Source organism: Argopecten irradians, chromosome 1, assembly GCF_041381155.1.
Source record: "Argopecten irradians isolate NY chromosome 1, Ai_NY, whole genome shotgun sequence".
Taxonomy (NCBI): Eukaryota; Metazoa; Mollusca; class Bivalvia; order Pectinida; family Pectinidae; genus Argopecten; species Argopecten irradians.
Window position 1 is genome coordinate 64,513,217 of NC_091134.1, and position 26,816 is coordinate 64,540,032.

The following is a 26,816-nucleotide window of genomic DNA, read 5'->3' on the forward strand; positions in this document are numbered from 1 at the left end:
AATCTGTGTTAGGTTTTTTCATTATGAATACTGGGTCAAGAACGTGAACCCAACACTAGGTCATTCAGAATTGTAAGATTAATGCAGTGTTTGGACTACACATGCTATTTAGAGTAATTCCATTATTAGGCGGGTATTTACAAAGCAATCAGTGTAAGCCTCTCAGCGATATACCAATACACTGGGTGGTACCTTGGTTTCATTCCAACATACTCTCTTTCTCGAACGGCCAGAACTTCTAAACGGCACCATGCCTGGCTATGGTAAACTATGGATGTTGGTTATCCTATTGACTATCTATAGATTTGAGGGGGTTCTCTGTGCCAATGCTACAGACAAAACCGCCCTGAACACAGCCTTACTCAGTGGTTATTCAGCTACAGTACACCCAGGTTCTAACTACTCGTCCCAACTCCAAATCAACGTCAGTTTTATGTTTTCCTCTCTCCAGTCTTTTGTGGAGATAACGGGTGAACTGTCTATTGTTGGATATTTCCAAATCTATTGGATAGATGAGCGGTTGTCGTGGAATCCTGCGAGCCATGACAATCTGCAGTCCACTACAGTGTTACAAAAGGAGATTTGGACTCCGCCATTTATACTTGTGGATAGTGCTGGGGACTTGAATCTTATTGGGGACGATGAGTTACACGTGAATATCGACTACACGGGTCTTGTGTCCTGGATGCCCCCGGGGAGGATTCTGGCCGCCTGCAACGCTGACGTCACCAACTACCCATTTGATAAGCAGAAGTGCTTATTGCGGTACATGCCATGGGGATATTCTTCAGCCGAAATTCTACTTAACATGCCTTCTTCTTCAATGACGATGACCATTTTCAGCGAAAACCCTACATGGAAATTAACGGAAACTAAACTTACTGCTGTCAATGACTTGAACTTTCAGCGTTTCGAAATGACGATTTCCTTTAAGCGACGAGACACGTTCTTCATCATTAATTTGATATTGCCTATGATCTTTATGTGCTTTATCAACATGTTTGTATTTTGTATTCCTGTGGAAACAGGGGATCGTCTGGGTTACGCCACGACGTTGCTGTTGACGATAGCTGTGTTTTTGTCTATCGTGACGGCTGCACTGCCCCAATCTTCCACACCTTCCATTGCATTACTGTGCTACTTGTTGATAATCCATATTCTACTGAGTACCATGATCATGTTTTGCGTTATTTTCGGACTTAAGATGTTTTTTAAACCCGAAAATGCACCAGTGCCAGGATGGATGAAAAAGTTAACACGGTTGGTGCATAAACTCACCTGCAAGAAAAACAAATCACAATGCATTAATAAGGTGGCCGTGGAGACAAAAGATGGCGAAGTGGACAGCATCGATAGTGAAGAAGACGATGATATCAAGTGGATAGATGTCTCCAACGCTTTTGATTACGTTTGCTTTGGAGGCTTTATGATGGCTGCCATGACTAGCAATCTTACATTCATGTTCGTATTATCTATGTCATAAAGTTTTATTTTATCAACACACTACATGTAATAAATATAAATTGGCGCATTTTAAAGGGACTAAATCGCTAAAAATCATGTAATAAAAGATTAAAAGAATTATAGGACTAAAATTAATTGTAAAAGTTGTGTACTTTGTGTTAATAACAATATTTAAAAGTTTGTATAACAATTTTGTTCAAAATGGAGAAAAACTGAAAATAAATAGGACCGACCTAGTCACTATTTCATATTATTATCTTTCGGCGAGTGTAAACAACCCCTATGTGCATGCGCGACGCGTGAACATTCCAAACATCCGATCGAAGGAAATTTCATCTGTCTAATTGACATATCTACTATCGCAGAAAACACAAATTTATCGACTACAGGTTCCTGATTACTGTGTTAATCTAATAAACGTTGAAACGTATGCAACAATTTTTGTGAAGAGTTTCTAAGTGTAAATAATCCTATACTGTACAGGTTTTTGTAGCCATAAAGAAGGGTTTTCATTATATTATATGGTTTTATACTTGCTTCTACTATTATTTTATTTTCATTTGTCATGATATTATTTACTATTCCGCTAAACCTGCCAATATTATCAGGCTTTTAAAAAAATGGCCTAATATATAGACTTTATAATAAGGAAAAAATGGCGAAAAACTAATAATATAGGCATGTTTAGCGGACTAAGTAAGTACGTGTATTTCTTTTATCATTATATCAATATTTTGACATTCCGTATACATTGTATATCCTTAGTTATAATGTCTATCCGTCTAATGGGCATTCCCTATATATCTCTAGTTATAGTCTTTATCCGTCTAATGGACTTTCCTTATATAGCCCTAGCTATAATATATATCCGTCTAATGGAAATTCCCTATATATCCTTAGTTATAGTGTCTATCCGTCTAATGGACATTCCCTATATACACCTAGTTATAGTCTCTATCCGTCTAATGGACATTCCGCTATATGTCAATATAGTTATATAACTTTTTTACATCTGATTTACTTTTTAAAAAAATCAGCCTTACTATATATCTAAATTTTATGTGTACTTTTATGTATTCAAAGCAAAAATATACCTTACATATACATTGTAGACCTATGTACATATATGTTTGCTTAATATTGTACATGTACATCTGTATTCATGTATAATATATACATAATTAACGGATGAAAATACCTCTCACTTCTTGTCATATTTCCATCAAATACTCTAAAGCTTCATAGAACTATGCTGTTTTACTTGGCAATGTAGATACAGGGGCGTAGGAAGCGGTGTGGGAGTGGGGGTGGGGGTTGGGGTTGGAGGGGGGGGGGGCAATTGCCTCCCCGTTTCCCAGACGAGGCAAACATTTCTATTTGGCCCATTCCTCCATTTTCGCCGACTGAAATGTTCTAAAATTGCACATTTGAAAGAAAATAGGGTCCTCCTGCACATTTTCGTGAACTAGACTTAAAATGTCAATCAGGGGTTCTACGTACTATTTTAAAAAATGTCTCTTAAAAGATTCATCTGTTTATATGACGTAGCAAAACAATTAATTCATTATTATTTTGTGTTAAACAACAATGTACCGATGGTGTGAAGCCAGTATGTTCAGATCGAGTTGCATAGATATTTCATGTTGTTTTTTTCTTTTTCTATAGTTTCTGAAGATTTTCTGTAAATATAAATGAGACAGCTGTTTTAGATCCGATGTTCTTTATTCCTTGTCCAAGCTCTGAGTGAAGTACATGAATATGATAAAACAATCATTCAGTACAAAGGTAAACTACAATTGATATCGACTTAGATATACAATACAGAAATATCTATTTGTCAAATAAGAGTTACAATTATATTAAATTGAACTACAATGTACATCAAAATAATTTACTGTATATAAAGAAAATATATACTATACTGAAGACTTTCGGTAAACATATTGTATTTGGGGAATGGGATTAGCTAAGGTAAAGTCTATTCACTTGGCTATGAGAAGTACATTTTAGCCTATAGATAAATGAACAAGCGATCTATATATTTACAATACTGATATTAAAAACAACACATTAATATCAGACAATTAGAACAATTAGAAGAAAACTCATTTACACAACATTTATAAAATAAGCACGACCCATTAATAAGATTTGACTATCTTCTGTTTACATTGACAACTTCTAACTTTCACTTTTGATACTGTACTTCCGGCATGTAGTGGTCATTTCCGGTCAGACCGAAATTCGTTAGATAGATAGTAATCATCAATAATCACCGAGCTTAAATCCGAGATCGAATATTAAGCTCTTATAATGAAAATGTACATTATGGATCAATGGTTATTCAAAGATTAATAATACAAAAATTTACATCTTAAATTTACTGATCATTGACGTTAGCAACTGACACAAAAACTTATGACACTTGTAGTTTAAAAAACTCGCTCATACTTTCAGATCAGATTAAACTAGTAGAGAAAAGTATACATTTCAGATTAAAAAGACAAAAATCATAAATCAATATTACATACAGTTACCTCAATGATGAAATTGATATTGAATCGAGGAACATGATTTACACAAAGATGTATTTCGCACATGTCGGCAGTCATTTTATTTACGGAAGATCTCACAAGGGAGATAACTCTAACAAAAGTTGTAATTTAAGGTAACGCTTCACTGAACCACAAAGGTTCGCATAGATAATACTGATAACTTTAAGGTAAACTGATTTCTTACAGAACATGGTCTACCCTAGAGTTAAGTTATAGGTAAAACAGATAATAATGCTGCTTAGATTCCGAACATTCAAATTTACGCATTTGTTAATTCGTTTCTTTTGTTAGAAGACTGCGACACAGAAATACATACATGTACGTAAAATATACAAATGAAAAATTTTATATACAGCATTGAAAAATTAAATAACTTTTAAAATCAAAATGAAACAATAAATCATTTAACAATATAATGTCAAATAGCTAATATGACTGATGACGAATAAATGATGATTTTAAAAATAACAAAGATAGTAAAAATAAAGGATTGCTCTTACCTGTAAATATAAATGAGACAGCTGCTTTAGATCCGATGTTCTTTATTCCGTTGTCCAAGCTCTGAGTGAAGAGCTCGGACGATGAACCAAATCCTAAACAGACTCCGAAGAACTTTTTTCCGTATTCTGATTGGTCAGACCAATCAGATCTAAGTATCAAGGTAAGACAATCAAGACAATACCTACGTTTACTGCGACACAGCGCACTGGCATCTAATCACACTGTCGCTAATTGATACTTAATGCCTGAACACGGCTGTCACGATCAATTAACTGACCAGGTTAAATCACCACAGTGCCTTCGTAAATGTCATGATGGTGTCATAACTTTGTACAAAGGGAAAGATAAACTCTGGAGGAACAGGTGCTTAACGTCAAGTGACCCATAGCGTAATTAAAAAATTATGCCAAAAAAAAATTTAAGCTATGATTAGCTATTCTTTGTTTGTTAACTAGCCCCCAACACTAATAACACACGGCCCTTGCGGTAGAATAATTCTTACAATGGATCAAAGGTAAGACAATTACAATACAATAACGCTGGAACACATGTTTCTTGAGAGAAGATTGTTTCACATACCTTAATCCATAATTAATTTAAATTCTGGAAATAATTTATTCCAATGCCATATTATGACTTTCTAATTTCCTTTATTCTTTCTTATAAATATGACCTTTTATTTACAAAAACAGAGAATTATAAAGAAAAGTCTAAAATAAAACTTTTTACAAAAATCACAGATTTTCACTTATGAAAGATATGACGGCATTCACAATTACCAATTCTTAATGCAGGTAACTTTAAATAAAAAAAAGTATTTATGTTAAGAACGCTTTAAAAATCATTAAAATATATCGTAAAAAACTCATCACAGCCATTCTAAATCTAATATTTTTACCCGGGGAGACCCTCGGACCTCCTCAAACACCCAAATCTCGCGCCTTCAGGCGCTCCCCACATTCATCAAAATGCATCATCGTAATGTATTTCCCGGGGGAGACCCCCGGACCCCTCAAACACTAAATTCTCGCGTCTTCGGCGCTCGCAACTGAATTCATCAAAATGCATCGTTAAACTCATCTTAGCCATTCTAAATCGTATTATTTTTTCTCGTAGGAGATTGCCCCCCCCCCCCCCCCCCCCCCCCCAAACACCAAAATATCGCTAGCATGGCAATTTGAGTATTCATTAGTTTCCGTTTATCGATGCCACTGTCTATAAATGTGTACAAGGATTCTACTCAACGATATATGAAAAAAAGTTTATAAAGTATATATGGGTTGTGTGTTGAATTAAAGAATCAATCCCCCCCCCCCCCCCCCCCAATTACGTTTTCTTATCGGCTATTACGCTTAATCAGGCCAATGTAACCGATAAAAATATAAGTTGCCTCTTAGTGGTGTTATTACATCTATATCCATTACCGGATGAGATTTTTCAACGACCCTCGATTCCGAACTCAAAGATGCACTCGGTTCTTTCCGTTGTAAACATTCAATGCCGACAGATACAATTTCTTATTGTGTTTGGCGATATTTTTAACGTTGATAAAACATTGCCAATAGTTCAAATTAAATGTTTGTAATTTTGAAAACTTTCTAATTTTCAGGTATAAGAACGTTTGTAGGAAGTCAAAACCCTAAGAAATCTATGTAAATCTAATGATTTAGTAACTTTAAAGTAAAATCCGACAATTGAGTCCGAGTTCTTTTCTCATTCGTAAACATTGCATAAAGATATGTATCAATATTTTCCATTGTACTGTAAGATCCATTTACAGTAATGATCGATACTCCAGGGGTTACGATCACTCTTACGTTTCTCTAATCCCTGGAATAAGTGGTAGGGCATATGGAGGCAAGGGGTCTCTCTGTAACAGAAACATTAGATGAATTAATTTGGGATCAATTTGGTAGCTGGTTTGATTGTTTACAGTTCAAACGAAACTTCCGAAGAATACAAAGGCTAAAACATATACTTTATTAGCCTATTTCTTGTAATAGGACATTTATGGGCAAGGGATTCCTGAAAAGGCTCACATTGGTGAACATGTATTGCCATGTTAAACAGCCAAGGTTATTTTACAGTTCAAGAAATGTCACATACTACAGTTCAAGACTTTTCAAATACAACAGTTAGAGAAATGTCTGATGCAACAGTTAGAGAAATGTCTGATACAATAGTTGCGGAAATGTTTAATACAACAGTTAGAGAAATGTCTGATACAACAGTTAGAGAAATGTCTGATACAACAGTTAGTGAAATGTCAGATACAACAGTTAGAGAAATGTCAGATACAACAGTTAGAGAAATGTCTGATACAACAGTTAGAGAAATGTCTCATACAACAGTTACAGAAATGTCGGATACAACATTTACTGAAATATCTGATACAACAGTTAGAGAAATGTCGGATACAACAGTTAGAGAAATGTCTGATACAGCAGTCAGAGAAATGTCAGATACAACGGTTAGAGAAATGTCTGATACAACAGTTAGAGAAATGTCTGACACAACAGTTAGAGAAATGTCTGATACAACAGTTAGAGAAATGTCTGATACAGCAGTCAAAGAAATGTCAGATACAACAGTTAGATAAATATCTGATACAATAGTTAGAGAAATGTCAGATACAACAGTTAGAATCAATGTCTGATACAACAGTTAGAGAAATGTCTGATACGACAGTTAGATCAATGTCAGATACAACAGTTAGAGAAATGTCTGATACAACAGTTAGATAAATGCCTGTCTGATACAACAGTTAGAGAAATGTCTGATACAACAGTTAGAGAAATGTCTGATACAACAGTTAGAGAAATGTCTGATACAACCGTTAGATAAATGCCTGTCTGATACAACAGTTAGATAAATGCCTGTCTGATACAACAGTTAGATAAATGCCTGTCTGATTGATACAACAGTTAGATAAATGCCTGTCTGATACAACAGTTAGATAAATGCCTGTCTGATACAACCGTTAACGGTCATCTGACTATTGGCACAATATAACACCGCAAAGAATTATAGATCTAGAATAAGTTCAGATTCTGAATAAGACATATTTGATGAATTAGACCATGAATGAAGGTCCCTTGATCCCCACATGATGCAAGTCCAATGTCCAGTTTCTAGGCCTCTTAGTTATTTACAAGAAGTCCTTTAAAGATTTTAGCCTATTTGACCGCTGTGACATTGAATGAAGGTCAATGTCATCTATTTGAACAAACTTGGTAGCCCTTCATCGCAGCATGCCACAGGCCGAATAACAGATCTCTAGGTCTCTTAGTTATTCAGAAGAAGTCGTTTAAAGATTTAAGCCTATCTGACCCATGTGACCTTGAATGAAGGTCATTGTCATTCTTTTGAATAACTAGGTAGCCTTTCATCATAGCATGCTACAGGCCAAATATCAGTATCCTGGGCCTTTCGGTTATTGAGGAGAAGTCGTTTGAATGAAAAGTTGACGCACGCCGCACGACGACGGACGATTCATGATGACGTGATAAAAATGCCTAATACCACATTCAAAGAGATGACTTAAATATAGCGGTTAAAGACGACAGTTTTACCATAAAAAAATACCCCAATAAACTGATTTCGAGCTAACAGGTCATATCTTAGACTCCAATGACTACATATACTTGGTGATATGGCAAACATTTTTAGGAAAGTTTTTTTATGTCATTCATATCCAATGAACATTGAAAGATCTTCGACCTTTAGAAACAATATCATGCAAACGATCACGACTTCTATATAAGCAGTGTAGCATATCAAATCAAATCAATGTAAGATATGCTGGCACGATTTCCATTTCAATATATTATTAATTTTTCTTTGTTTTCATACCAAATCCGAGAATTGCGCGAAACCCCGACGTTATCGTGACGTCACAATAGAGACATAGACGTTGCGTATTCATACTTCATTTTATCAACTAGAGTATAAAATTAATTATAAGTATTGATGTCACTATTTTTTTAATTTTATCGGGGTATGAAAAAAAAATTGTGCGCAACTTTTTGTGAGATTCATACAGTTTGCAAACATTTTTTTTTTTCATACCCCGATAAAATTTAAAAAAAATAGTGACATCAATGCTTAAGTAAACTTAACCCTTATAGTGCCGTAGGGCCGATTTGGGCCGATCTTCGGGTTTCCAGAGTGCCAGAGGGCCGATTGGGCCGATCTTCGGGTTTCCAGAGTGCCAGAGGGCCGATTGGGCCGATCTCAAAAATACCAGACCCCATTTTGCTTTATTTTGATATTTGCGTATATATGACTGAATTAACGTAAATGACCGTAAATAAATATCTTCCGAAATTTCAACCGACGTCATTTTATGACGTCAAATATGACGTAGCATGACGTCATTTACAAAGGATAGACGTCATCTTGATCCAGACATTTCCACCCTTTTTTAGGCCTATTACTTGTTTTTCATTCAGTTTCATGCGCATTACACAGAATAGAGAGACAATTTTATTAATGTTATATCACTATATTCTTATCAATACACTATGCTGCTCATTTATCTTGTATATGCATAGTGTTATATTTTATTCTCCTCGTCATCTCTTCAATAAAAACGACAAAGGAGAACATGTTTACAGGATGACCGGGGTCGTACCGAAACATGCGTCTAGCAAAAAGCTATTCTCAGCTTTATTTGGGCACAGTACCACAACTAACTAATTCACGGCCTTAACACACATATTCTATTGTACATGTATTATATGGATTCCATAGCGTTAACATTCCTATATAAACCAGTCAATATTTCGGTAAATAAATATAACCTCACGTTTTAGAACTCATAAAAATATTACATTACTGCATATCCATGTCATTTTTGTACATAATTATGTTTTATGAAGCTTGGGGTTTATATATACTACAATTGTATATATCAATAAGAAATCGCAAGTTTAATTGACTGTCCACAGAATATGATATCTGACTACAGACCAAAGAGATTTTGACATATAAATTGTGAAACTACCCAACGGTACCGGCGTCATATGAAATATGGTATGCATATTAAGTTCACACTGTCAAGTAGAGGTTTCAAGTGTAAGATCTGCAGCGTGTTCCATTTAGTTTTTCTGGGACAAACCTGGCGTTCAGCTTACTACTTCATTCCCTTACACTACTCGTACTTTACACACTTTAGCATAAAAGGGAGTGCGTGAGTTTGCCTGTTGTCAGTATAATGACCGCGGGGATGTGTCTCTGCCGGCATGTTTCAGTGAGATAGCACTATAAATGGACAAGAGATTCCACTATTGCAAAGAGACAGGGCTTGAATAAAAACTATGAATTAATATGACATAAAACCTGATCAAACAACTATTAATTGCGCCCAAAATAATTTGGCAACAAATGGAAATACATTAACAACGCATTTACGGTAAAAAAAAAAAAATACAGAAACTTCTAGGAATAAAGAATATATATATATCCTCGAGATTCTTCGTAAGAAGATGCCATTCGCGGAATATAGGAGCACTTTTCTGAAGTCTGTCTTGTCCAGAAAGTTAGGTCGAGGATCAGAATGTCAAAGAGCACTGCAAAGAGTGGGTGCAAGAGATGCGAGTGAAACTGCATATAAAATCGTACATATAGCTAGGCTATCCCCCCATCGTCGGTTATTCCCCCTTCTCCCCCCCCCCCCCCCCCCCCCCCCCCCCCCCCCACCGTCGGTTATCCACGTGTTAATCAGCCTACAGAGCGTGTAAGTATAGACACTGGGTTTCCAATGGTACTATCCCCTACGAACACATATAACTGCAGTATATGGTCACTGCATATACATAATTATATATACATAACGGAATATTTCCACTGCCAATATCTAAAACAAAATATATCCGTTAAAAACAGAAACACAGAAACTAGTGACCGCCGTTCCAAAATCATCCGTCGTTAGCCACATAAATCTCACTTCGTATTATACGAACATTTTATGTAGGATTTTTGTCATTCGGACCAAAAATATACTTCGTATTAAGCAAGTTTTTCGAGTTTTACGAATTCGAATTTTCCGAGTTTTTTTAACATAGATAAAGAGGGAATTCGGCCGGGACCGGCCAAGTACTTCGTATTAAGCCGGGTTGTCGTATTATCCGAGTTCGTATCAACCAAGTTCGACTGTATATACAATGTATACTTGTTGCAACAGACAGGCAGCAGTCTCATAAAGATGGCCTATTTGCAGACCGTCGTGCTAATACTAGGAGATGTATCGTTCCGACTATTTCAAGCATATTTCATCTAAAATTAAAATATAAATCGGCATAATGTTCCAACCTTAGTGGGCACAAAGAGAAAACAAAACATGTGGGAAAAAGATCACTGAAAATACTTACTGAATAATGATCAGCGCGTACATAATGTTCATTAATAATATAGACAGACCCGTAACATCTAGATTCTTTAAATGATCCAGCTTGTTTAGTGGGACCTCTTGTTGCTTTATCAATCTGCTGAATATTACCGAGAAACCGATGTCCAAGACAAGTTAAACACGTGTTTGGTCTGAGGCCGGGAGCACAGGGGTCCGAGAATAAGTTAAAGTTTATATCAACTTGGACCCACCCGAGTGTCCATAGACCATTTCTAGAGGTCTTAGGGTTCTAGATTAAAACAGTGAAGTTCATATTCTATCTGTACACGAGAAGGGAGAAAAACTCCCCGAGACAAAAACATCCACCACACCAAGTTTTAGAAACAGAGACCTGGCACGATTTTTTTAACCAACAGTTTACATATGTATATATTATAGATACTATAATATATATATGTATACTGTTAAAAAAATCGTGCCAGGTCCCTGTGGTTTTAGCGGCTAAATAGTCATTTTTCGAGTGGGTATTATTACAATTCAATTTAATTCAATTTTATTAACACCTTTACTATTACACATGTAATTCTATAGCTAAACAAATAACAACAACATGAACACAATAAACATACAATAAGTGCCAAAATGGTACTACTGTTGGAAAGAGGAGTGATAATTTTCCATTCAATATCATCCTTCATAACTAATGTATAAAGTGCGTCACTAAGATGACACCATCCTCGATACTCCAGGGGTTCCGATCACTTACGATCTCTACACCCCTGGACTCTTTCATAGTAAAATTGGAGGCAGCTCATCGGAAAAGAGCTGAACCAATCACAGGCATTTCCTTTGAAGACTACAGAGAGAGCGACGCCAAACATCAACGCCACACAGCCAACCACAGTGTACGTTACATGGCTCGGGCATGGATCGGATCCCCTGGAGTATCGAGGATGACATGACACAGAAAGTCCTAAATCGGGGTTTGGATCAGCGTGCTAAACACCTATACATGTATGTCCTGAAATTACCAATCGAAAATTATTCTTATTATAACTATAAGCAATCTGTCTGTAATTTTGCTACTGTCGCTCGAAAATGGGAAATGAACCCATGAAAATTGATCAAAATTTGTCCCATGCATGAAATATATAAAAATGACGTGGCCGAATACTTTTGGCACGGTATATTGCCCAGTATGCATCGACTCTATCTAAGTGCCTAACAGAGTGAGACATGCAACGTATTGAACAATGATTATGTGGTTGTACGGGTACATGTGCGTGTACATGATCAATATAGATGTGCGAGGAATTGGATCAGTACTTTTTTTTTTATTTCATAAATGTATTGGAATTTGCATATATCCGACCGCTTAATGTTATGGAATAAAATAAGTTTACGATTATTTATTAGTGTTTGTAGATATCTATTTTTCTTTTGGATCCGAATAATTCGGTGAAAACCCATAAATTACACACGTTCGATGTCACTTCCATCGGCAAATCGCGCCTCAATATCTTTGACGTGATCACTCTCGACGAGCCTATTTACGTCGCGTCATCAATTTTTGGCGTCATCAATTTAACCCTTTCACTGCCGAATTTTTGAATTTGCCAGAAATGACGTAATAATTGATGACGCCAAAAAAACCCTTTCACTGCCGAATTTTTGAATTTGCCAGAAATGACGTAATAATTGATGACGCCAAAAATTGATGACGCGACATAAATAGGCTCGTCGAGAGTGATCACGTCAAAGATATTGAGGCGCGATTTGCCGATGGAAGTGACGTTGAACGTGTGTAATTTATGGGTTTTCACCGAATTGTTCGGATCCAAAAGAAAAATAGATATTTGCAATAACTAATAAATAATCGTAAACTTATTTTATTCCATAACATTAAGCGGTCGGATATATGCAAATTCCAATACATGTATGAAATAAAATAAGTACTAATCCAATCATTCCTCGCACATCTATATTGATCATGTACACGCACATGTACCCGTACAACCACATAATCATTGTTCAATACGTTGCATGTCTCACTCTGTTAGACACTTAGATAGTGTCGATGCATACTGGGCAATATACCGTGCCAAAAGTATTCGGCCACGTCATTTTTATATATTTCATGCATGGGACAAATTTTAATAAATTTTCATGGGTTCATTTCCCATTTTCGAGCGACAGTAGCAAAATTACAGACAGATTGCTTATAGTTGTAATTAGAATAATTTTCGATTGGTAATTTCAGGACATACATGTATAGGTGTTTAGCGCGCTAATCCAAACCCCGATTGAGGACTTCCTGTGTCATCTCATCCTCGATACTCCAGGGGCTCCGATCCATGCCCGAGCCATGTAACGGTACACTGTGGTTGGCTGTGTGGCGTTGGTGTATGGCGTCGCTCTCTTTGTAGTTTTCAAAGGAAATGTTTGCACTCCTGTGATTGGTTCATCTCTTTTCCGCTGAGCTGCCTCCAATTTTACTATGAGATAGTCCAGGGGTGTAGAGATCGTAAGTGATCGGAACCCCTGGAGTATCGAGGATGGTGTCATCTTAGTGACGCACTTTGTATATTAGTTATGAAGGATGATCTTGAATGGAAAATTATCACTCCTCTTTCCAACGGTAGTACCATTTTGGCACTTATTGTAAGTTTTTTTCTGTTCATGTTGTTGTTACTTGTTTAGCTATCGAATTGCATGTGTAATAGTAAAAGTGCTAATAAAGCGGAATTGAATTGAATTGTAATAATACCCACTCGAAGAATGATTGTTTAGCCGCTAAAACCACATGGACCTGTCACGATTTTTTTAACAGTATACATATATATATTATAGTATCTATAATATATATATATGTAAACTGTTGGTTAAAAAAATCGTGCCAGGTCTCTGTGTCTAAAACTTGGTGTGGTGGATGTTTTTGTCTCGGGGAGTTTTTCTCCCTTCTCGTGTACAGGTAGAATATGAACTTCACTGTTTTTTGTTTTAATCTAGAACCCTAAGACCTCTAGAAATGGTCTATGGACACTCGGGTGGGTCCAAGTTGATATAAACTTTAACTTATTCTCGGACCCCTGTGCTCCCGGCCTCAGACCAAACACGTGTTTAACTTGTCTTGGACATCGAATTCTCGGTAATATTCAGCAGATTGATAAATCAACAAGAGGTCCCACTAAAACATGCTGGATCAATTAAAGAATCTAGATGTTACGGGTCTGTCTATATTATTACATATGTACATTATGTACGCGCTGATCATTATTCAGTAAATATTTTCAGTGATCTTTTCCCACATGTTTTGTTTGCTCTTTGTGCCCACTAAGGTTGGAACATTATGCCGATTTATATTTTAATTTTGGATGAAATATGCTTGAAATAGTCGGAACGATACATCTCCTAATATTAGCACGACGGTCTGCAAATAGGCCATCTTCATGAGACTGCCTGTCTGTTGCAATAAGTATACATTGATTTTGGAACGGCGGTCACTAGTTTCTGTGCTGTTTTTAACGGATATATTTTGCTTTAGATATTGGCAGTGGAAATATTCCGTTATGTATATGTAATTATGTATATGCAGTGACCATATACTGCAGTTATATGTGTTTGTAGTGGATAGTACCATTGGAAACCCAGTGTCTATACTTATACTTTTTTGTTTGTTTGTTTGATTAATTAACGTCCTATTAACAGCTATGGTCATGTAAGGACGGCCTCCCATGTATGCGGTGTGTTGCGTGTATGTTGTGCGAGGATGCGTGTTTTGGGAGGCTGCGGTGTATTCATGTAGTGTCTTCTTGTATAGTGGAACTGTTGCCCTTTTTATAGTGCTATATCACTGAAGCATGCTGCCGAAGACACTGAACACAACCCACCCGGTACGCTCTGTAGGCTGATTAACGTGGATAACCAACGATTGGGGGGGGGGATAGCCTAGCTTATATGTACGATTTAATATGCAGTTTCACTCGCATCTCTTGGACTGCTCTTTGACATTCTGATCCTCGACATAACTTTCTGGACAAGACAGACTTCAGAAAAGTGCTTCCTATATTCCGCGAATGCCATCTTCTTACGAAGAATCTCGAGGATATATACTTTATTCCTAAAAGTTTCTGTAATTTTTTTTTTTTTACCGTAAATGCGTTGTTAAAGTATTTCCATTTGTTGCCAAATGATTTTGGACGCAATTAAAAGTTGTTTGATTAGGTTTTATGTCATATTAATTAATAGTTTTTATTCGTGCTATGTCTCTTTGCAATAGTGGAATATATTGTCCATTTATAGTGCTATCTCACTGAAACATGCCAGCACATCCCCTCGGTCATTATACTGACAACGGGCAAACTCACTCACTCCCTTTTGTGCTAAAGTGTTTACACCCCAAGTACGAGTAGTGTACGGGAATGAAGTAGTTAGCTGAACGCCAGGTTTGTCCCAGGAAAACTAAATGGAACACGCTGCAGATCTTGCGCTTGAAACCTCTACTTGACAATGTGAACTTGATATGCATACCATATTTCATATGACGCCGGTACCGTTGGGTAGTTTCACATTTATATGTCAAAATCTCTTTGGTCTGTAGTCAGATATCATATTCTGTGGACAGTCAATTAAACTTGCGATTTCTTATTGCTATATACAATTGTAGTGTATATAAACCTCAAGCTTCATAAAACATAATTATGTACAAAAATGACATGGAGTATTGTAATATTTTTTATGAGTTCTAAAACGTGAGGTTATATTTATTTACCGAAATATTGACTGGTATATATAGGAATGTATGCCGTAACGCTATGGAATCCATATAATACATGTACTACAGAATATGTGTGTTGAGGCCGCGAATTAGTTAGTTGTGGTACTGTGACCAAATAAAGCTGAGAATAGCTTTTTGTTTGCAAAACTACTTCATTCCCGTACACTACTCGTACTTGGGGTGTAAACACTTCAGCACAAAAGGGAGTGAGTGAGTTTGCCCGTTGTCAGTATAATGACCGAGGGGATGTGCTGGCATGTTTCAGTGAGATAGCACTATAAATGGACAATATATTCCACTAATGCAAAGAGACATAGCACGAATAAAAACTATTAATTAATATGACATAAAACCTAATCAAACAACTTTTAATTGCGTCCAAAATCATTTGGCAACAAATGGAAATACTTTAACAACGCATTTACGGTAAAAAAAAAAAAATTACAGAAACTTCTAGGAATAAAGTATATATCCTCGAGATTCTTCGTAAGAAGATGGCATTCGCGGAATATAGGAGCGCTTTTCTGAAGTCTGTCTTGTCCAGAAAGTTATGTCGAGGATCAGAATGTCAAAGAGCAGTCCAAGAGATGCGAGTGAAACTGCATATTAAATCGTACATATAAGCTAGGCTATCCCCCCCCCCCCAATCGTTGGTTATCCACGTTAATCAGCCTACAGAGCGTACCGGGTGGGTTGTGTTCAGTGATATAGCACTATAAAAAGGGCAACAGTTCCACTATACAAGAAGACACTACATGAATACACCGCAGCCTCCCAAAACACGCATCCTCGCACAACATACACGCAACACACCGCATACATGGGAGGCCGTCCTTACATGACCATAGCTGTTAATAGGACGTTAATTAATCAAACAAACAAACAAAAGTATAAGTATAGACACTGGGTTTCCAATGGTACTATCCACTACAAACACATATAACTACAGTATATGGTCACTGCATATACATAATTACATATACATAACGGAATATTTCCACTGCCAATATCTAAAGCAAAATATATCCGTTAAAAACAGCACAGAAATTAGTGACCGCCGTTCCAAAATCAATGTATACTTATTGCAACAGACAGGCAGTCTCATGAAGATGGCCTATTTGCAGACCGTCGTGCTAATATTAGGAGATGTATCGTTCCGACTATTTCAAGCATATTTCATCCAAAATTAAAATATAAATCGGCATAATGTTCCAACCTTAGTGGGCACAAAGAGCAAACAAAACATGTGGGAAAAGATCACTGAAAATATTTACTGAATAATGATCAGCGCGTACATAATGTACATATGTAATAATATAGACAGACCCGTAACATCTAGATTCTTTAATTGATCCAGCATGTTTTAGTGGGACCTCTTGTTGATTTATCAATCTGCTGAATAATTACCGAGAATTCGATGTCCAAGACAAGTTAAACACGTGTTTGGTCTGAGGCCGGGAGCACAGGGGTCCGAGAATAAGTTAAAGTTTATATCAACTTGGACCCACCCGAGTGTCCATAGACCATTTCTAGAGGTCTTAGGGTTCTAGATTAAAACAAAAAACAGTGAAGTTCATATTCTACCTGTACACGAGAAGGGAGAAAAACTTCCCGAGACAAAAACATCCACCACACCAAGTTTTAGACACAGAGACCTGGCACGATTTTTTTAACCAACAGTTTACATATATATATATTATAGATACTATAATATATATATGTATACTGTTAAAAAAATTGTGACAGGTCCATGTGGTTTTAGCGGCTAAACAATCATTCTTCGAGTGGGTATTATTACAATTCAATTCAATTCCGCTTTATTAGCACTTTTACTATTACACATGCAATTCGATAGCTAAACAAGTAACAACAACATGAACAGAAAAAAAACTTACAATAAGTGCCAAAATGGTACTACCGTTGGAAAGAGGAGTGATAATTTTCCATTCAAGATCATCCTTCATAACTAATATACAAAGTGCGTCACTAAGATGACACCATCCTCGATACTCCAGGGGTTCCGATCACTTGCGATCTCTACACCCCTGGACTATCTCATAGTAAAATTGGAGGCAGCTCAGCGGAAAAGAGATGAACCAATCACAGGAGTGCAAACATTTCCTTTGAAAACTACAAAGAGAGCGACGCCATACACCAACGCCACACAGCCAACCACAGTGTACCGTTACATGGCTCGGGCATGGATCGGAGCCCCTGGAGTATCGAGGATGACATGACACAGAAAGTCCTAAATCGGGGTTTGGATTAGCGCGCTAAACACCTATACATGTTTGTCCTGAAATTACCAATCGAAAATTATTCTAATTACAACTATAAGCAATCTGTCTGTAATTTTGCTACTGTCGCTCGAAAATGGGAAATGAACCCATGAAAATTTATTAAAATTTGTCCCATGCATGAAATATATAAAAATGACGTGGCCGAATACTTTTGGCACGGTATATTGCCCAGTATGCATCGACACTATCTAAGTGTCTAACAGAGTGAGACATGCAACGTATTGAACAATGATTATGTGGTTGTACGGGTACATGTGCGTGTACATGATCAATATAGATGTGCGAGGAATTGGATCAGTACTTTTTTTTTTATTTCATAAATGTATTGGAATTTGCATATATCCGACCGCTTAATGTTATGGAATAAAATAAGTTTACGATTATTTATTAGTGTTTTGTAGAATATCTATTTTTCTTTTGGATCCGAACAATTCGGTGAAAACCCATAAATTACACACGTTCAACGTCACTTCCATCGGCAAATCGCCTCAATATCTTTGACGTGATCACTCTCGACGAGCGCCTATTTATGTCGCGTCATCAATTTTTGACACGAATTCATATAATTCTATTTAAAAACTTCTGTTAAAATATCTGAAAATAGACATATAGCACATGACCTTAAACGCTACATATCAACAGTTTCGGGTCAAAAGTCTTTCCGCATTGTTAAATTTTCCTATATATTTGTTTTATTTTCATTTTATCTTTGAATTTTTCTTATCTCTTTATTAGTGGATTTTTTCCAAATTCATCTATATGTTCAGCTCATTATATTTGCATAGTTCTCCAATGTTTATTTTTTTAAGATATCATTAGTGTTGTGCACAACTCAAAGCTGACACCTTCCTTTCCTTGTTATGCTAAACATGGCGATGAAGATGTTTTTTGTTTATAAAATATGTTTTTTTCTCAAAAGAATCAGTGACGAGAAACTATGCATATATCATGAGCTGAAAGAGTAGAAAATTTCCCATTAGTATGTCAAATTTGGTAAAAATTCACTTGGCTAGGAACTGTACACAAACATGTACTTTTATCAGTTGTGCACAACAATATCCATTTTGTGACGAGAGGAATTCCAGGCTGTCGTGATAATGACGTGACGTCATCGCTGGTTCTATTGTTCAATTGTTCTACGTCATATTTTTTTCAAATCACATTTTGATCGAAACACGGCTTGGCACTCTCTAAGAGGATTCCTGTGGCACTCAAAGGGTTAACCTATTTGTGTATACTCTATATTTATAGAGCTGTTTAGACGGATCAAAATATCATTAAAATGCACGAATTCCATAATGATGAAGCGAATGCATACTATTTGTAAATTTGACTTATGTGCACACGGTATATAATGTGTTTTAACCCTTATAGTGCCGTAGGGCCGATTTGGGCCGATCTTCGGGTTTCCAGAGTGCCAGAGGGCCGATTGGGCCGATCTTCGGGTTTCCAGAGTGCCAGATGGCCGATTGGGCCGATCTCAAAAATACCAGACCCCATTTTGCTTTATTTTGATATTTGCGTATATATGACTAAATTAACGTAAATGACCGTAAATAAATATCTTCCGAAATTTCAACCGACGTCATTTTATGACGTCAAATATGACGTAGCATGACGTCATTTACAAGGATAGACGTCATCTTGATCCAGACATTTCCACCCTTTTTTAGGCCTATTACTTGTTTTTCATTCAGTTTCATGCGCATTACACAGAATAGAGAGACAATTTTATTAATGTTATATCACTATATTCTTATCAACACACTATATGCTGCTCATTTATCTTGTATATGCATAGTGTTATATTTTATTCTCCTCGTCATCTCGTCAATAAAAACGACATAGGAGAACATGTTTACAGGATGACCGGGGTCGTACCGAAACATGCGTCTGCTATATAATAATTGTTAAGGCTTTGTTTGCAAACAAAAAGCTATTCTCAGCTTTATTTGGTCACAGTACCACAACTAACTAATTCGCGGCATTAACACACATATTCTATAGTACATGTATTATATGGATTCCATAGCGTTAACGGCATACATTCCTATATAAACCAGTCAATATTTCGGTAAATAAATATAACCTCACGTTTTAGAACTCATAAAAAATATTACAAACTGCATGTCCATGTCATTTTTGTACATAATTATGTTTTATGAAGCTTGAGGTTTTATATACACTACAATTGTATATAGCAATAAGAAATCGCAAGTTTAATTGACTGTCCACAGAATATGATATCTGACTACAGACCAAAGAGATTTTGACATATAAATGTGAAACTACCCAACGGTACCGGCGTCATATGAAATATGGTATGCATATTAAGTTCACATTGTCAAGTAGAGGTTCCAAGTGTAAGATCTGCAGCGTGTTCCATTTAGTTTTCCTGGGACGAACCTGGCGTTCAGCTAACTACTTCATTCCCTTACACTACTCGTACTTGGGGTGTAAACACCTTAGCATAAAAGGGAGTGCCTGAGTTTGCCCGTTGTCAGTATAATTACCAAGGGGATGTGCTGGCATGTTTCAGTGAGATAGCACTATAAATGGACAAGAGATTCCGCTATTGCAAAGAGACATAGTTTGAATAAAAACTATATGAATTAATATGACATAAAACCTAATCAAACAACTATTAATTGCGCCCAAAATCATTTGGCAACAAATGGAAATACTTTAACAACGCATTTACGGTAAAAAAAAAAAATACAGAAACTTCATTAGGAATAAAGAAGAATATATCCTCGGGATTCTTCGTAAGAAGATGCCATTCGCGGAATATAGGAGCACTTTTCTGAAGTCTGTCTGGTCCAGAAAGTTTATGTCGAGGATCAGAATGTCAAAGAGTGGGTCCAAGAGATGCAAGTGAAACTGCATGTAAATCGTACATATAGCTAGACTATCCCCCCATCGTCGGTTATCCACGTTAATCAGCCTACAGAGCGTATAAGTATAGACACTGGGTTTCCGATGGTACTATCCCCTACAAACACATATAACTAGCGGTATATGGTCAATGCATATCAATAATTACGTACATGTATATACATATACATAACAGAATATGTCCATTGCCTATATCAAGCACAGAAACTAGTAACCGCCGTTCCAAAAACATCCGTCGTTAGCCACATATACATGTATACAATGTATACTTATTGCAACAGACAGGCAGTCTCAAGAAGATGGCCTATTTGCAAATCGGAAGTTATAGACAGGTGGTCGTTATACACAAATGGTCATATACATGTACGTAGGTTTGACTGTAATATCAATATCCTAACGAGGGTCGTTTCGGTACTTTGCTTAAGGGTGACCTTATTATCATTCAGTTCTAGATTATTGTTTTTAATAGCAATTAATCTGAATTGACAACTTCACGTGCGAATGTGCGTACATGTAGATGTGCATTGTCTATATTGACAGTTATAGTCTACACGACCGTCGTGCTAATATTAGGAGATGTATCGTTTCGACTGTTTCAAGCATATTTTATCCAAAATTAAAATACAAATCGGCATAATGTTCCAACCTTAGTGGGCACAAAGAGAAAAAAAACATGTTGGAAAAGGTCACTGAAAATATTTACTGAATAATAATCAGCGCGTACATAATGTACATTAATAATATAGACAGACCTGTAACATCTAGATTTTTTAATTGATCCAGCATGTTTTAGTTGGACCTCTTGTTGATTTATCAAACTGCTGAATATTACCGAAAAACCGATGTCCAATCAATTTAAACACGTGTTTGGTCTGAGGCCGGGAGCACAGGGGTCCGAGAATAAGTTAAAGTTTATATCAACTTGGACCCACCCATAGACCATTTCTAGAGGTCTTAGGGTTCTAGATTAAAACAAAAAAACAGTGAAGTTCATATTCTACCTGTACACGAGAAGGGAGAAAAACTCCCCGTGACAAAAACATCTACCACACCAAGTTTTAGACACAGGGACCTGGCACGATCTTTTTAACCAGCAGTTTACATAGATATATTATAGATACTATAATATATATATATGTATACTGTTAAAAAATCGTTCCATGTCCCTGTGGTTTTAGCGGCTAAATAATCATTTTTCGAGTCGGTATTATTACAATTCAATTTAATTCAACTTTAGTAACACTTTTATTATTACACATGTAATTCGATAGCTAAACAAATAACAACAACATGAACACAATAAACATACAGTGCCAAATGGTACTACCGTTGGAAAGAGCAGTGATAATTTTCCATTTAAGATCATCCTTCATAACTAATATACAAAGTGCGTCACTAAGATGACACCATCCTCGATACTCCAGGGGTTCCGATCACTTACGATCTCTACACCCCTGGACTATTTCATAGTAAAATTGAAGGCAGCTCAGTGGAAAAGAGCTGAACCAATAACAGGCGTGCAAACATTTCCTATGAAGACTACAGATAGAGCGACGCCCAACATGAACGCCACACAGCCAACCACAGTGTACCGTTACATGGCTCGGGCATGGATCGGAGCCCCTGGAGTATCGAAGATGAGAGGGTTTGGATCAGCGTGCTTAACACCTATACATGTATGTCCTGAACTTACTAATCGAAAATTATTCTAATTATAACTATAAGCAATATGTCTGTAATTTTGCTACTGTCGCTCGAAAATGGGAAATGAACCCACGAAAATTGATTAAAATTTGTCCCATGCATGAAATATATAAAAATGACGTGGCCGAATACTTTTGGCACGGTATATTGTCCAGTATGCATCGACACTATCTAAGTGCCTAACAGAGTGAGACATGCAACGTATTGAACCATGATTATGTGGTTGTACAGGTCCATGTACGTGTATATGATCATTATAGATGTGCGAGGAATTGGATCAGTACTTATATTATTTCATAAATGTATTGGAATTTGCATATGTCCGACCGCTTAAATGTTTTGATATAAAATAAGTTTATGATTATTTATAAGTGTTTGCAAATATCTATTTTTCTTGGCCGAACAATTCGGTGAAAACCCATAAATTACACACGTTCGACGTCACTTCCATTGGCAAATTGCGCGTCAATATCTTTGACGTGATCACTCTCGACGAGCCTATTTATGTCACGTCATCAATTTTTGGCGTCATCAATTATAACGTCATTTCTGGCAAATTCAAAAATCCGGCAGTGAAAGGGTTAATGCGAATAATGAGTTTATACTCGGTAATTGGGGTTACTAACAGTGAAGATTAATTGTTTGTATGTTTGTTGTAATCGACAACCAGAGTATTTACGGCCGAAATATTATCTTTAAAAAATTAGTAACAATACTTTCAAGATTAAATATAAATGTTTGAGATAAAATGTAACCCATCGAAATTAAATACATCTTCCTACAATGTAAAAGTGTAAATGCTTAAACATATTCTTCAGTTAAGACCAATTAGGCAGTTTTTATTACCAAATGACAGAGAACTGAGAAATAAAGCTAGTGTATGTTGATTTTTTTATGAGTTCCACAAGGTGACGATGAGCTGGTGTTTTCCACATATATACCGTCTTAGACCCAAAAAGCGCCCCACATCTTTAAGCGCCCCTCCCTCTTTTTATGCTTCAATTTCACTTACTTCGAATTAGCTGCACAGTTTTTTTCCTCCCTAGCGCTTTCTCGGCTCATGCCGGTATTCAGGGGTTTGAATTCTTTTATTTGTAAAACATGACGTCAAAGTACAATGACGTCAAAGTAAGATTACGTCATGACATGGTACATAAAGATATTGTGAATGGTTCTGGAAGAAACTAACAAAAACATGAGGACAAAATACATGTATAATTGATAAAAAAGTAAAGGAGGTAATCTTACTATGACGTCATTGTACTATGATGTCATATTTTACATATAAAAGAATTCAAACCCCTGAAGACCGGCATGAGCCGAGAAAGCGCTAGGGAGGAAAAAAACTGTTTTATAGCTGTGTTTTCTTTTTATGTGTATATATATATATATTATTTATATGGAGATACTGTGTCAGTATATAAAGAGAGAAAAATGTCTATAGAGCCAAACACCTGTGAATGAACCACATGTAGGCCTATGTGATTCATATCATCTCATAATTCACTTCATGCACGGGACAGGAAAAGGAATGCATGTACAAAATATAGAATAATTTGGTTTGATTGAATAGTACTAAGAAATTTAGTATAAAAACAGTCAGTTAATGATTTCTATACAGTTCATCAAGTGAACTAAATCTGGTGGAAAAGTATACCAGAAAAGCTAAAGAAACCCTGGATCAGTCCTTCATTAAAAGAAGAGAACATGGGGAAACAGAATGGTTTCCGATAACCCACGACATCACACTTGGATATTTTTTCAATGGGTGAAAATTGTCTACATATAATATTGAATGTTTAAAATCATTAAATAAATCAAATAAAAGCAGTGAAGTGAAAACTGTATGCTATCTCTGTGGTTTTTGCGGTCCCTGTCGTAAATGGGAATGGATTTTTAAACACCGGAAGTGGCGTTCGTCGCTATAAATCATAAGAGGGGACCGGCGGACCGAAATTCCGGAATTCTAAAAAAATCGCATACGGATTTCCTTTAAACACACAATTTGGAGAAAATCATAAAAACAAACAGACATAAACCAGATATAATATCACAAAAACGTATGAACTGATGTGGAATGTTTTTTTGCGGCATGATTTTCAAAAAATAGTCAAATATAACCCATCTTAACACTGGATGAAATGGGGGTAGGGTTTGCGAGTTACAAACTTCAAGCTTACAAAATTGTGAAATTTTGATCGAGGACCCCGTGTTTTTTATATGATTATTTTGAAAAACAATATTACCTTGGGCATATTCATATACAAACTATTGTGAAATTGTCATTGGGTTTTCATTTCCTTTTTGGTCTATTCAGTTGATTTTTTTTTAACGGGACGGCGAAAATATGGCAAAACATGATAATTACTAGAGAAAGGGTCCTGGGAAATAACAAAATTTTAGTTAGCATTTGTATATATAATAAAATAGTTTTGTATATTGTTTCTTATCGTAAGAAATGTAGGACAAAAAATCAACAGGATCGAGGACTATATTTACCCTACATATTACAGAAAAACATAATTTTACGAATTTTTTCTATTTTCGGTCAGCATATAATTTGCATGGATGGTATATTTCAAGCTCAAATATTCTCAATAAGGTAAGTTCAAGAAAACACCCATTTATCTTTACAGATTTGAAATCTACATGAAAAATGCAAGAAAAATAAGACTGTTAGAAAAAAATGACATGGGTTTTTCCCAAAAGTATGGAGCTACTTTAATAAGACTCTCAGTCTCTAAGTCCTAGCAGGTATCACGAACCTATTTTTCTTACATATTTTATTTAGCGCATAAACTTTTAGACTTGCTCCATAAATCGAACTTTTTCTATGAAAAACAAAATAGGCTGAATGCTAATAAACACTAATTCACGTTCGGCGTAAAATGGAATGCACACTCGTGAAATTAGAGAAATTTCAGTTTCATATTCCTTTTCCTTTTTTACTACGCACATGTATACCGTACTAAGAATTACGTACTGGCGGAAATTGATAGTCCGCCAGGTAGCATCATGGGTCAAAAATAATATATGTTGTGTCTTTTTAATGATGAAACTCCAATAGTCTGACAATATTTATATCCCCTTAGTTCACTCTAACTACTAACGTTTGTACGAATATAAATGCGAGTCTTTGATAACTTTAATTCGTTCCGTGTACATCAAAAATGTAGGCCCTACATGTAATATTAAAAATGCCCATACGATAATTTAAGACTCATGCACCTGGTAATCAATACTTGATGCATTATACACGCGTACTCTGATGAAATGTATGATGATCCTTTTCTAACCACACACACGAAACCGTAATCGAGAAACATTCAATCAGTTAATTATACAGAAATGAATCTCGACAGGTATCGGTATATAGCACCCCCCCCCCCCCCCCCCCGGTTGGAATATATACCAGAAAATTATTTACATGTATAATTGATAAAAAAATAAAGGAGGTAAATAGCAACGGTATTTATATCAATTAAGTGTTGGGTCCCTAACAAACACATATAGACAGACAGACAGACAGACATTCTTTATATCCTCTGAATCGAGATTGCAATACATGTCATTTTAACATTCAATTTAACTGCAAATCGGACGTATTTACATTATAATTACAAGAACTCAGTCATTGAGGAGTACATTCATCTCCGTAAGCATCCTTTCCACTGCAGTGCTTAGAGCAACCATCATATTCTGCCATTCGATATCCTCTAATTGTTATAAGTGTCATTCCGGCAAGAATGAATGAACACTTTTCATCTGGCTCTAATGTGTCAAAACTAACGTATTTCTCTACGCTAATACAGTTTACAATTTGTTCATATTAGTTGTCCCTGCTTTTGTACAGTGATAGATACACTCAATCCTAAGAAATGCTTTAGTCATTGTCCACTCGTTTGTTGCACAGTTTGCAAATTGCATAGTTAAGTTTAACCCGGTACGAAAGTTTGACCAATTCACAAATTTTCCACGTATTCTTTGGAAATTTCAGTGTTAAATCCCATAAGGGATTTGGTCCGAGAAAATGGTGAACTGCCTTATAATATGATAAACTAGGACGATTTTTACATATTTCCGAACATATATCAAAGTAAAAAATTGTCACTGCGTTTTTAATGAACGATTTCCACTGAAATTCTCTATAAAATTCACCGGAGATAACAAAGTCAAAGAAGAAGGCTTCAATGCTAAATTTCACCTTTGTGTCGAGGATATCCACGATAAAGCTGACTTTTCTAAGTTTTTGTGGCGTAAACATCAATGTA

The 26,816-nt window shown here is 36.1% G+C and overlaps 3 protein-coding genes across 3 annotated transcripts in view; all 3 read left to right on the forward strand.

Moving 5' to 3' along the window:
* The window catches only part of LOC138305358 (1-acyl-sn-glycerol-3-phosphate acyltransferase delta-like), an 82,690-nt gene that overhangs the window by 32,773 nt on the left and 23,101 nt on the right, over window positions 1-26,816 (forward strand). The window lies entirely within an intron of this gene.
* LOC138305325 (acetylcholine receptor subunit beta-like) lies at window positions 233-2,055 on the forward strand. The gene has a single exon (XM_069245643.1). It carries the CDS (start codon window positions 251-253, stop codon window positions 1,481-1,483), a length of 1,233 nt encoding a protein of 410 aa, XP_069101744.1. The 5' UTR covers window positions 233-250; the 3' UTR covers window positions 1,484-2,055.
* Window positions 6,664-7,119, forward strand: LOC138307769 (proteoglycan 4-like). Its single transcript, XM_069248683.1, has one exon. It carries the CDS (start codon window positions 6,664-6,666, stop codon window positions 7,117-7,119), a length of 456 nt encoding a protein of 151 aa, XP_069104784.1.

Excerpts from the sequence above, each read along its gene's own strand:
- LOC138305325 (XM_069245643.1), top strand. The coding sequence starts at position 251 with ATGCCTGGCTATGGTAAACTATGGATGTTGGTTATCCTATTGACTATC.
- LOC138307769 (XM_069248683.1), top strand. The coding sequence starts at position 6,664 with ATGTCTGATGCAACAGTTAGAGAAATGTCTGATACAATAGTTGCGGAA.